Source organism: Primulina huaijiensis, chromosome 9 (assembly GCF_012295235.1).
Source record: "Primulina huaijiensis isolate GDHJ02 chromosome 9, ASM1229523v2, whole genome shotgun sequence".
Taxonomy (NCBI): domain Eukaryota; kingdom Viridiplantae; phylum Streptophyta; class Magnoliopsida; order Lamiales; family Gesneriaceae; genus Primulina; species Primulina huaijiensis.
Window position 1 is genome coordinate 15,757,458 of NC_133314.1, and position 12,869 is coordinate 15,770,326.

At 34.5% G+C, this 12,869-nt stretch overlaps 1 protein-coding gene across 2 annotated transcripts; it reads left to right on the forward strand.

The window, feature by feature from the left end:
- Positions 1–4,320: 4,320 nt before the first annotated feature.
- Positions 4,321–12,261, forward strand: LOC140984308 (puromycin-sensitive aminopeptidase). Of its 2 annotated transcripts, XM_073451617.1 has the most exons (30): positions 4,321–4,398; positions 4,508–4,583; positions 5,206–5,282; positions 5,487–5,600; positions 5,722–5,796; positions 5,880–5,987; positions 6,069–6,281; positions 6,382–6,440; positions 6,525–6,552; positions 6,638–6,724; positions 6,830–6,855; positions 7,130–7,193; positions 7,282–7,362; positions 7,477–7,524; positions 7,652–7,670; positions 7,845–7,849; positions 7,961–7,972; positions 8,123–8,179; positions 8,292–8,401; positions 8,804–8,884; positions 9,292–9,475; positions 9,809–9,957; positions 10,035–10,173; positions 10,421–10,567; positions 10,666–10,747; positions 10,842–11,017; positions 11,290–11,400; positions 11,496–11,612; positions 11,824–11,895; positions 11,982–12,261. In XM_073451617.1, the coding sequence occupies exons 1-30, from the start codon at positions 4,336–4,338 to the stop codon at positions 12,060–12,062; spliced, it is 2,661 nt and encodes an 886-aa protein (XP_073307718.1). In that variant the 5' UTR covers positions 4,321–4,335; the 3' UTR covers positions 12,063–12,261. The 2 variants fall into 2 exon arrangements, with proteins under 2 accessions (XP_073307718.1, XP_073307719.1); XM_073451618.1 differs by lacking the exon at positions 7,961–7,972.
- The last annotated feature ends 608 nt before the right edge of the window (positions 12,262–12,869 follow it).

Here is a 12,869-nt window from a genome sequence, read left to right on the forward strand (position 1 = left end):
TCTTCGTTCCAGTCGATGTAGCTTGAAGATATCAGTATAATAATCTATATACATCAATAACATACTCACTTCAATCAATAACATCATTCAATATCAACAATAGAGGTTTCAAATATCTTTTGAAACTTTAAAATTCATATCAAATTCAAATTATAGCATAATTCAATTCCGACTTCAAAACTTAGTTTCTTGTCGGTTATTCTACCGCATATATTTATCAGAATTAATAATAACTGACAAATAATTCTTCAATCTCAATTCAACGATTAAAATTTCCTCATTATAATAAATTAGGAAAAATTCGACATAACATCACTATAATCTTCTCTACTTCGTTAAAATCATACACTATTCAACAATTTTCAATTTCTGTATGATTTAACAATTTATCGGATTTATTCCAAAAATCAACGAATTTCAAACATCATCAAAAATATGAAATTTATACCTCAAATCGAAGACCTCGTGTCAACGATCTCATAACTGAAGTCGGTTCGTCGATTGGATAAACCGATAAGTCGCACGATCGAAAAGAAAATCGAAACCCTATAACCTCATCTGTTTCTCTTCTCTAACCTTTCTTCGAAACTTTCTGATCGTAGGCTAGTTTTCACATTTATCTTTTTTCTTTTTCTTTTTTTTTTAAATATTATATTATATTATTTACGAAATTGTCATCCTTGTCATCATAATTACGAAAATGCCATCCCTTAATTACGAAAATATCATCGAATAATTACGAAAATACCATCGAATTAAAATCAAGTATTTTTCAACTTAATTACGAAATTACCATTGACATTTTAACATCAGTATATCATTTTGGACCGGTCAAACGATTCAATTTTCCAAAACTCAAAACATGAAACTTCTATATCTTTGAGTTTTCTACGTCATATCCAAATCTCAAATCATTTGAACTTCATATGAAAATGATATGTCACTATTTACCATTTTGCCCTTAAAATTAATTCATTATTTTTCAACTTATCTACGAAAATGCAATCAAAATAAATTGAATATTTTTCAACTTATTTACCAAAATGCCATCAAAGCTATTTTATTCTCGGGGTCTCACATTAAATCTACAACTGAAAGATTCTGACTGATGCTTTGAACTAGTCAATTGAACTGATCTTCAGTTGGGCTGGTGAAATCAGTTGACTCCTTAGTTGAACTGATTTCACTCTCGTTCAATTGAATTGATCAGCTGGGTTTCTTCATCAGTTGAATACTCTTTCGGCTGACCAGGCTTCTGAGGTTCTTGTTAGAGTAGATGCCCTGTAAGCCAACTGTTGGCTGGTGAATTTATTGACTCAAGTGTAATAAATAATCTTTATTTTAATATAATTTATATTTTGATGGTTTCGTTATACTTTTTCTGTATACCCATGCAAGCAGCATAGATAAAGTCCTTGATTATGCTTTAATACAAATGAATCGTAATTCGATGATGAAACTCATTTGTAAACACTGCATATTCTAGATTCGTTTCTAGTCGATTCAGCCGCCTAAAACAGGGATAAAGGTCGCTTGAGTTCGAGACTAGCATATGTGATGTTGTGTACTGCGTTTCTTGGTAAGGACATAGAGATGTCCAAACATGCAGATGAGTAGTCATATGATGATTATACCGAAAAACCTCCCTCGAACTTTCCAAGTGATTTTCATTCATCGAGAGGATAAGTCTGTGGTTATGATTGTACACTACTAGTCTTTACGACCTGGGACAACACTGAGGCTCTATATGCTAGGGCTGTGCTTTGACTCGTTTACCAGCTCTAGGAGAGTTATCGGTGGCGAGGTTGGGTACAGTTGCGACACATATAGGAGCCAGTGCATTGTAGTCGGGGATTCACCGCTCACCTGCGGGTGTGGATATCCTATGTGATCTGATGAAATTATAGTGCGTGGAATATCTGGCCAGAGTATGAGATGTACATTAGATAATGAGTTCTCCAACCGTACATGTGATGCCACTATTTATAGTTATCACATAGTTATCGAATTATCATGCAACCCTCGATGAACCAATGGTTGCAGATTCGATCGTAATATATGATATGAAGGGACCGTACTGTACGTTAATCATAATCGACTGGTTCTTACAGGCACTATCAGTGATACCTAGGGGATCATGGGGCGATGCTACTAGACGCTACCATGATCCGATGGGTGCAATCAGAAATGAGTTCTGACATTCTTGATCAAGGTGTTGATGAAAAGAATGGGGCTAACAAGAGTAAGTCCGAAAAAGAATAAATGTTATTCTGAATCACAAAGAGTTGTGAACCCACGGCTAGCTGTATCCCTGAACCATTGAGGATCACACAAGTACTGGATCGTTTGTTCCCGTTTGAGAGAAATTAAATTCAAGAAGTTGAATATATATTATGATATTGTAAATTCAAGAAGTTGAATTTATGATAATTAAATTTTTGAGAGAATAAATTCAAGGAGTTGAATTTATAAAATTTGAAATTTTAATTTATTAAACTCAAAAGTTGAGTTTATTAAATTTTGGAGGTGATAAATTCACTGAGTTGAATTTATAATTTAAATATTAAATTCAAATGTTGAATTTATAATAGATTTAATTTGTTAAGCTCAAAAGTTGAGTTTATTAAATATTAAACTAAATATAGTGGGAATATGTTTAATGGGCTTGTAAGAGTACAAGTCCAACATATTAAATAATTAAAGTTATTAATGGACTTTGATTAATTAATTAAACTAGTTGGACTAGCCCAATTAATTAATTAAGTCCATTAATGTTAATTATGGAATTTAGGTCAAGGCTATTGTTTTTTAAGGAAATAAGAAGAAAAAAAAAATTGACCTAGCCTCAATAATTCCAATTGTGACTCGCGAGAATAAGAAATCCCAATCCTCCAAATATTTTGGCCACTCTTCAAGAAAAGGAGATTTGAGTCATTTATCAAATTTTTGATCTCAACGTAAAAACTTCTTTCAAATTTTCTAGTGTAGTTTGAAAGAGAAACAAATCTTCTGGTCGTGGACTTAATAGAAGGAGTTATTAAATAAAGTTCATAGAGATTCATCAAGAGCTATCTCCGTTAAACCCGGAATAGTTGGAGTCGTGTGATTAATTCACAAAAGGTATAAATTCTTACGTCCTATGAATGTTTTGATTTTGAAAAACCATACGAACGCCCAATCAAATATATTTTGATTGTCAAAATAAAATAAAAATTTTAAAACTTCCGCTACGTTTGGGCGTGTAGAAAATCGAGATCCAACGGTTCTCCTGCTGAACCACATATCAACTGGACAATCAGCTGGACTACTCAATTGACGTAACAGTTAGACTGATTCAGTTTGTGCGATCAGTTGGATCTTCAGTTTGCGATGTAAACAGCTTGTGACTGATCCTAGCTTCTGCACGATAGATTATTAGTAACACAAAATAACAAGTTTTGTTAACATCAAAATCAAGATTGCGAACTTGAAAAGTTTCAACATGTTTGACACTGATAAAATGCTCTATACTTCAGTAATGTTATTCCGTGGATGCGTGCGTGTTTTCCTTTTCATTTGTTAAGTTTTTTTAATCATAGCTTATTAACAAAATGTTTTGCGACTGATCAAATGTTCTTTATTTTAGTAATGTTACTCTGTGGAAGCATGCGTGTTTACCTTTTCATATGTTAAATTTTTTTTTTATCGGTGCTCAATTATTTGTCTCGAAGAAGACTTGAACTCTCACTTGCTTTAGCACAAGATTTCGAGTTCTCTGTCTATCATTTGGCTACGAAGCATGTCGAAACTTGAAAATTGCGCCAGATATGAAAAATGAGAAAGATTCCATTGATTGATCTTGTATGCCCGACTTGGTCATTTAATTGTCTGTTATGTCGATTCTTTTTTTAAGGGTTCTACCCTTTCTTTGGGTTTTTTACAGCATTAATGGTGATTTAGTTCTTTTTAATTTGCCATTGTGCTTTCTTATGTTTTTCTTGCATGAATATGTATATTCCAACTCTGATTTCGTTAATTGATTTTACATCAATCCTGTATGGGTTGCCTTGTCTGATTTTTCAGCAATTTTGTCATATAGGCTTTAATGCCACTAGGCTACTTTTCAAGGCAGGGAGTAATCAACCACCACATAACTCATTGCCTGTAAACCTTTTCATTTCTTCTGAGCTGCTTATTATTTATATGATTCTATGTATTGTTTCTTTAACTTTGATTACTTATATTTTATTTACTCGGACAAAAAGTTGTAACGTGCGACGATTATAGCCAGGGCAGAAGTTCAATTGCTCAGTTGCCACAGAACTGCTACCAAAGCAAGTTTAAGAATCTTCTAATATGACTACACCAAAAGAGATCTTTTTGAAGGATTACAACCAACCTGATTACTTTTTTGACACTGTAAGCTCAACCGCATCTTGATTCTGGTTCGTTTACTTTATTGGTAAAAAAATTCCCGTTTGTTTACCCACGGATAATCTGAGCAAAAATATCTGTATTTGCCTCTTAGGTGGACCTGAAGTTTACTTTGGGTGAGGAAAAAACAACCGTTTCTTCAAAAATAGTTGTCTATCCCAGAGTTGAAGGTAATTACTGAATTTTATTTTTCATTTTTTGGTTCTCGTTGGCATTGCATTCATCAGTGTGTTTGTCTGATGGAAATTCAGACAAGAAATTGACTGGATTTGCTACAATTCTGAAATATAGTGGTGGTTTGTAGTATTTATCAGTTTTAATGTGAAATTTTGATTGTTCTTGTTGAAATTTTCTGTCTTATATCATATCTAGTGTTGAAGAACAATAGTTCAAATATCTTATGATCTTATCTACTGTTGAAGGAATAATAGTTCAAAATGGCTCTAGTTATACTTGTTTAAGCAGTTTGATGTGCCGTAAACAGAAGAGTGAGCTTTGATAAATTAATAATCACAGAATGAATCCTTATGGTATCCTATTTCCTATGATAAAAATATCAACTTGCAACTTGTGGATCATGTACGGTTGCTCTGAATAAAAAGGGCCAAAATTCAGGTGTATTCTCACTATTACAATTCCATTTGTGGTGCTTATACAAAACCTCATATTTACTTGTCAGCTAAATCGTTTTTTACTGTTTTTCTATCACAGAGCCCGAGTTATGCTTTGGTCAATTCAAAATGTTTAAAAAATCTGAGAAATAATTTCAGCATCTAATGGCCTTCCTAACAGGTTGTTCTTTACCACTAGTCTTGAATGGGGTTGATCTGAAACTGATTTCATTGAAGGTCAACGGAAAGGAGCTGAAGGTAAGTGGCATATGGACTTCTTTCTTAAACCTTGCGCAAGATAGCATACAAAAAATGATGTTCTTAAGCTACCCTGTGATCTTTGTTTTTTTCCTCAAAAAACACTTTTAGCAAATCTCTGATCTTAGGTCTTTTCCTGATTAATGAAGAATATCGTTTACTTGACACTTATTGCCAAAGATAGTAAAAATGATTTTGTTCCAGGAGGATGATTTCCATCTGGACTCACGCAATCTGACTGTTTGCTCTCCTCCAAGTGGAAAATTTACGATGGAAACTGTCACAGAAATCTATCCTCAGAAGAACACATCCTTGGAGGTTCTGCCTGGATTTTACACTTACATTCAATCTTCATACATTATATGTACTAATTTGTACTTATTTTATATATCTTTTCCTTGATTTCTCGGTTTCAGCCTATTGTCATGTCTTAATGCAGGGGCTCTACAAGTCATCTGGGAATTTCTGCACAGAATGTGAAGCAGAGGGATTTCGGAAAATTACATTCTTTCAGGTGTTGCTTTTAAATTATGTTGATACTTTTGCTTTGATTTGGTTTCTTTGGAGCTTTTTGTTGATACTTGTATGCAACATTAGGATCGCCCGGATATCATGGCAAAATTCTCTTGTCGTATTGAAGCTGATAAGTTATTGTATCCTGTATTGTTATCTAATGGAAATCTCATAGACCAAGGAGAGATGGAGGTGAGATGCTTTGTTTCTAATTGATCATGAATTTTAACTTTAGATGCAAATTGATTGGCGTTTTCTTTTGTATTACTTCAGGGGGGCAAGCATTACGCAATTTGGGAGGATCCTTTCAAGAAGCCTTCCTATCTTTTTGCATTGGTTGCTGGACAATTAGAGAGCAGAGATGATTCTTTTATTACATGTTCAGGCCAGAAGGTCACACTTAAAATCTGGACCCCTTCTCAAGATCTGCCGAAAACAGCGCATGCCATGTACTCTTTGAAAGCAGCAATGAAATGGGATGAAGATGTATGATATCTATACATTACATGAAGTGTTTTGGAAGATTTTTGAATCTGGTTGTATGACATTCACCACCTCTCTCTTTCTCTCTTTCTTACCTTCTTAGGTGTTTGGGCTTGAGTATGATCTAGATCTCTTCAACATCGTGGCTGTTCCAGATTATATGTTAGTTCACCCCTTTTGAGGGCCCATTGTCAGTACTTACATAGATATTATGTTACATTACTGAGGTATTTATCTTATTGACAGGGGAGCCATGGAGAACAAGAGTTTGAATGTATGTTGAAAGCTGTTACAGCATCATATAATCTTAATACTAATGATATTTTTTCCATAAATTTTGTATTTTTTTGTTTTTACAGATTTTTAATTCCCAACTTGTCCTGGTATCTCCAGAAACTGCAACAGATGCAGATTATGCTGCAATTTTGGGTGTGGTTGGGCACGAGGTGTGCCTTTTTTGTATAAATTTTGCATTTCTTTTTCCTTTATTTTCTAATCTTTACTGAAACTAGGACCTTTTTTAATTAGCCCTTCAATTTTTATGTTTCCAGTATTTCCACAATTGGACGGGGAACAGGTTGGTTTGTATTTCTTGTACTCGGAAATATTATATTCCTTGTCTTTTATATTATTAGACTAGTTGATTGTGACTTTTGATTGCCAACTATTACTGTACCATATTATGGAGATTACTAACTTCTTCTACATTTGGGGTTGGCAAGTTCTATTTTTTTACTTATTGATATCGTTAAAACGGATTTTGTGATTTTATTTGTAAGTTGAGAATAGCGAGTATGCATCTTCAATTATTTCAATGTTGAAACAAAGTTTCATATTTAAGAACATGCCAGAGTGACATGTCGGGATTGGTTCCAGCTTAGCTTAAAGGAAGGTCTCACTGTTTTCCGTGATCAGGTTGAGATACATTTTTTGTTGGAGTGGGCTCCACATATTTTGTTATGTATTTAGCAAGAAAATCAAAAACCCAATGTCTATTTTTCAGGAATTTTCATCTGACTTGGGAAGCCGTCCAGTAAAACGGATAGCTGATGTTTCAAAGTTGCGAACTTATCAATTTCCTCAGGTTTTGAAAAGTTTTCTGGTTGCATTACTTCATTCATTATGTTGTTTTATGTATGCACATTAAGTTTCAGTAAGTTTGGCTACAGTACCACTACCTTTTATCTTAATCTTACAGGATGCTGGTCCCATGGCGCATCCTGTGCGACCTCATTCTTACATAAAGGTTTCCAACACTCCCATTCTTCAAAATCTCTTTTATATATATATGTGTGTGTGTGCGCTATTAAAGTTTTGTACCAACTGATAGTTTGGAAATTATTCTGACATCTTATCGCTTTACCCCTTAACAGATGGATAACTTCTACACAGGCAAGTCTCTTCTTTCTATCTTGGATGGGACAATATTTCCGTCCATTACCAATTATTTTCAAATTATAACCTGCCCTTTTTTGGTGTCTGACATTGGTGATCGTTTGAATTTTTTTGCTGGCCCTTTTACCGATGCTCTGGTTGTCATGGTTGACCTTGATCTTTGGCTTGCAGGAACTGTATGTCTTAGCCTTTGATCATTCTCTTGTTTATGTTGCAGTTTCATCTCATTCATTTTGACAAATAACTAACTCTTTTTTCGTTGATCTTGTTCATCTCTTTCCCGACAGGTGTATGAAAAGGTTGGTTCTTTCTCTATTTTCTTGTTTGGTTTGAGACCTTTAATTTGTTAATTAATTATTTTTATTTTGTTGGTGAGTTTGTCAGTCTCTAGAAATAGTAGAATTATGTTCTTGTCATCATTGTTTCAATAATTTATTTTCTTCTGCCAGGGAGCTGAAGTGGTGAGGATGTACAAGACGTTGTTGAGCAGTTCGGGATTTCGAAAGGTAAAGAAGAATATTTTTGCTTGAACCTGTCACCTTTTTTTGATATTTTCTTTTTCTAGAGTTATATTACACCACAATAATTATATAATTGCATTTGTGGAGCTCCTTTTAGGGTATGGATCTGTATTTCAAGAGGCATGATGGGCAAGCTGTGACATGTGAAGATTTCTTCACTGCCATGAGGGATGCAAATGGTGCTGACATGTCCAATTTCTTGTTGTGGTATGTTTTTAAATGTCTTTATCTCTTTATGTTATGACTTGAATAAATGTGTATCTCAACTTCAAAATAAAATATCTGAGAATAAGAACAAATCTGGAAATGGAAATTATATTCAAATGATATAAGAAATCCCAGAGTTTAATTCCTCTGTACAAATGCTTCCCTAGCCATGCTGGTGTCACTCTTAGTAAAGAACAAAATATAACTGAATGAATTACTACCCTTCCCTCACATTTTATTCCTCTCGCCCAACTGCCTTCCCTTTTCCCCTTCTAGAACATACGGCTTTGATTATGGGTCTTTCCCTCTCCTTTATGTTTGGGCCTGCTGGACTTGGGCTCACAACACTTTATAAGCACTTGTGATTGATTCTGAGAAGCTTTATTTTAATGGAAATTGCAGGTATTCCCAGGCTGGGACACCCCATCTGAAAGTTAACTCTGCTTATAATGCTCAAGATCGTACTTTTTCTCTCAAATTTAGGTAAGGTCCTGTTTGATCATTTTTATGTAATTAGTATTTTGCTATTGATTTTATGAATCTATAACAATATTTTAAGTTAAGGGCAATTTGAGTTCTACCAGAGAGACCTCTCAAATCCTCGGACACTATAATTCTTTTTGGATATAAATTACGTATCTCAAGTTTTCAATTATTCGGGTCAGTTGAAATCCATTCATCTAATTATATGTTTTGATCCAAACAACCTTAATTTTTATGAGCAAAGTTAGGGGTGGAAATATGCAGGTTGGGGTGATTTTATTGGTTTTTGACCCGACCAGATATTTGCAGACTGATACTACAACAAAAGTTCATTATTTTGAAAACACAGTTATGCAAGTGTCTTGTGTGCTTTGTTCACTATTGATGTAATATGATCTGGGATGCAGTCAAGAGGTCCCCTCAACCCCAGGACAGCCGCTTAAAGAACCCATGTTTATTCCTGTAGCGTTGGGCCTCCTTGACTCTAAAGGCAAGGACATGCCTCTATCCTCTGTGTACCATGATGGTAAATTGGAAAATTTTACCAGCAACGGTCAGCCAGTACACACTATAGTTCTCAGGGTGACAAAGGTTAATTCTGAATTATTTATTTGAGTGTAAATATGTCTTCTCTATTTTCAAAAGGGTTGCAAGGATCGCCACTCAGTTGATGTGCTATGGATTAAGTGATATTCTAGTTTGGACTATATACTTATCTGATATTTATGTGTGCAATTTATAATATCCTTGTAGATTTCAATTGTTAATGTACTACTTTTTGTGTTCTGTAACTATAAAATAGATGAAAAATTAAATTTGGCTTGAGCTGCTCGACCTCATTGTATCCACTTTAAATGATATGCTCTAATATTTGTTTATGTTGCCGCAAATTTTTTTTATCTTATTGTTGTTGATTGTGTGCAGGAAGAAGAAGAATTCGTGTTCAGCGACATCCTAGAGCATCCAGTGCCATCTATACTTAGGGGTTATAGTGCTCCTGTTCGGATGGATTCTGATCTCACTGATGCTGATTTGTCTTTTCTGTTTGCTAATGATTCTGATGAGTTCAATCGGTATGTGATTTTGGACATACAATCCATTTACTTACAAATAATTTGAAGAATCCGAAATGTTGTTTCTGCTCTTTTAGTTGGGAGGCTGGGCAGGTGCTAGCAAGAAAATTGATGCTTAGCCTAGTGTCAGACTTTCAGCTAAACAAACCATTGGTTCTCAGTCCCCGGTTTTTACATGGAATCCAAAGCGTACTTGGTGACTCAAGCTTGGATAAGGTAAGAAAAAGTTTGGACTCAATGGGGAAAAATGCTAAGAAAATTATTTTCCATAATATTTCTGCTAATTGTTCTTTGTCTCGTTTTTTGACTCGGCTAGAATCAACAATATTTAAAAGCTGTCTCATTTTATTGATTTTGTCCATTTTTGCACTCGTTACAACAAAATCTTGGATCCAAATATAACTATTTTTTCTTTTTCAAGAAATAGGTTTGCTGACGTTTTTAGATGTTCTGATTTGTCTAGGAATTCATTGCGAAAGCTATAACTCTGCCTGGTGAAGGGGAAATCATGGACATGATGGAAGTCGCGGACCCTGACGCCGTTCATGCGGTTAGAACTTTCATAAGAAAGCAGATCGCTACTGAATTGAAAGAAGAGTTACTTAATGCGGTATGGGGCTCTCTAGTTTCTCTCAGAATACCTCGTTTTTCCTCCGCACTTCTTCTATGAAGATTAATTACCTATTTTTACTTGTTCATGTCTCATAGGTGAAAAACAATAGGAGTTCTGAGCAATATGAGTTCAACCAATCGAATATGGCAAGGCGTGCTCTTAAAAATATCGCCCTTGGTATGTTTTATCTCTATCAATTTACCAAAGCCTAACTTTTGATTTTAATATTCGTTGTTTGTTTTGTAACCTCTTGTTTGCCACTTTTCTGCAGCCTATCTTGGGTCACTTGGAGATGCTGAGATAACCGAGCTTGCTTTGGAAGAATATAAAACGGCCACAAATATGACCGAACAATTTGGAGCTTTGGCAGCTCTAGAACAGACACCTGGTCAAATCCGAGATGAGGTTTTGGCTGATTTTTACAACAAGTGGCAGCATGATTTCTTGGTAAGCATAGTTGCGTTCTTCAAAGTAGTTTTGTTTCTCTCTTTTTGGTCTTGAGAAGTCTTGGGGTAATTCTGATCTACATGTCCCTAAGGTTGGTTTGCTTACAGAAATTCTCCTTATGGTTTTAATAATTATAACAGATACTATGTTCTTAACTCGAACGCTTGTTGCAATGTTGTGAATGTAAATAGTTTAGTTTGTTCTCCTCCGGGATATCTTAAGAATTCCCAGAATTTTCGAGATAATTTTATGACGATCATAACTCTCTTCAGGTTGTAAGTAAGTGGTTTGCTCTCCAAGCCATGTCGGATGTCCCTGGTAATGTGGAAAATGTTAGGAATCTCATAAACCATCCGGCATTTGACATACGTAATCCAAATAAGGTTTGTAAATTGTAACAAAGCTAAACTTATTCCTCTAACCTCAAGTTTTCGACGTCGTTAAGAATGATGACTGGTTTTTTCGGTTCTTCATACAGGTACACTCACTGATTGGAGGATTCCGTGGATCTCCAGTCAACTTCCATGCGAAAGATGGATCCGGATACAAATTCATAGGTGAAATGGTCGTAAAGCTAGACAAGTTGAATCCTCAGGTCTGTACAAAATTTCTCAATCATATATCACTTCAAATCTTCTTCTATTTTCAGTTTTGCATTCTTTGCGACAATTTCACGCAGCAAGCTTCCGGTAAACCTAAAGTTTTACTGGAAGATTTGACTTGATATTTAGTTCCCATTTCGCTCTTCAGTGCTACAATTTCATTCTATATCGTTTCACAAAGTGGTGGGATTGTGTTAACTGTAGGCGGCTTCTCGAATGGTGTCAACCTTCTCGAGGTGGAAGCGATACGATGAAAACCGGCAAGTTCTTGCAAAGGTAAGAACATGGGTCGATTCTTGTCTACCTTTTTCTTCTTGTCTGAGATTAAGGATTCATTTTTCTACCCTTATTTTCCTGGGCAGGCTCAGCTGGAGATGATACTGTCTGTAAATGGGCTCTCCGAGAATGTTTTCGAGATTGCATCAAAGAGTTTGGCTTCTTGAATTTACATATCCTTCTCTTAAAGATCTGTGGTTATTCATATTTATATCCTCTCTTTTTTCTTGTCTGAGATTAAGGATTCGTATTTCATCATGGACAAAATTTTGAAAAATAAATAATATCCAATTATTATTTTATTCAAATAAATATATTGATGAAAGTGTTTACTACAATTTAATCAGTGCATATTTATTGTTTTCTTCTTCGTTCAAGGAAGATAATCATAATACCAATCAAGCAATTGTGTATTGTTGTAAGAGTAGATCTCTTGTGAGACGGTCTCACGAATCTTTATCTGTGAGACGGGTCAATCATACCGATATTCACAATAAAAAGTAATAATCGTAGCATAAAAAATAATATTTTTTCATGAATGACTTAAATAAGAGATCTGTCTCACAAAATACGATTCGTGAGATCGTCTCACACAAGTTTTTGTCTTGTTTTTGTAAACATTGAGCTTCATTCTATGTTAAAAGGAAAAATCCTCACACTTTTTTTAATAATAATAATTTTAAAAAAAGAAGTGGATGAATTTGATTTTTCTCCATTTTGTTTGACTTTTGAGAAATGTTGTTGTCAATATGATCGATTGGGAGTTTTTTAGTCCATTAATTGCACTGAATTTTCAATTTAGTTGAACAACCCCGAACTCCCTTATCTTGAATTTTAGACTATTTTTGGGGGCTACAACTTTGCCAGCAAAATATATAGAAAATCATAATTTTTTACATAATTTTTAAATTTAATTTACTCGCAAATCAATCCTCTCCTCTTTCTTCCTCCAATTACATTTTGAAGCAAATATG

Excerpts from the sequence above, each read along its gene's own strand:
- LOC140984308 (XM_073451617.1), top strand. The coding sequence starts at position 4,336 with ATGACTACACCAAAAGAGATCTTTTTGAAGGATTACAACCAACCTGAT. Across the intron at positions 5,797-5,879 it reads GGAAAATTACATTCTTTCAG|GATCGCCCGGATATCATGGC; the intron begins GTGTTGCTTTTA and ends ATGCAACATTAG. Across the intron at positions 11,401-11,495 it reads ACATACGTAATCCAAATAAG|GTACACTCACTGATTGGAGG; the intron begins GTTTGTAAATTG and ends TTCTTCATACAG.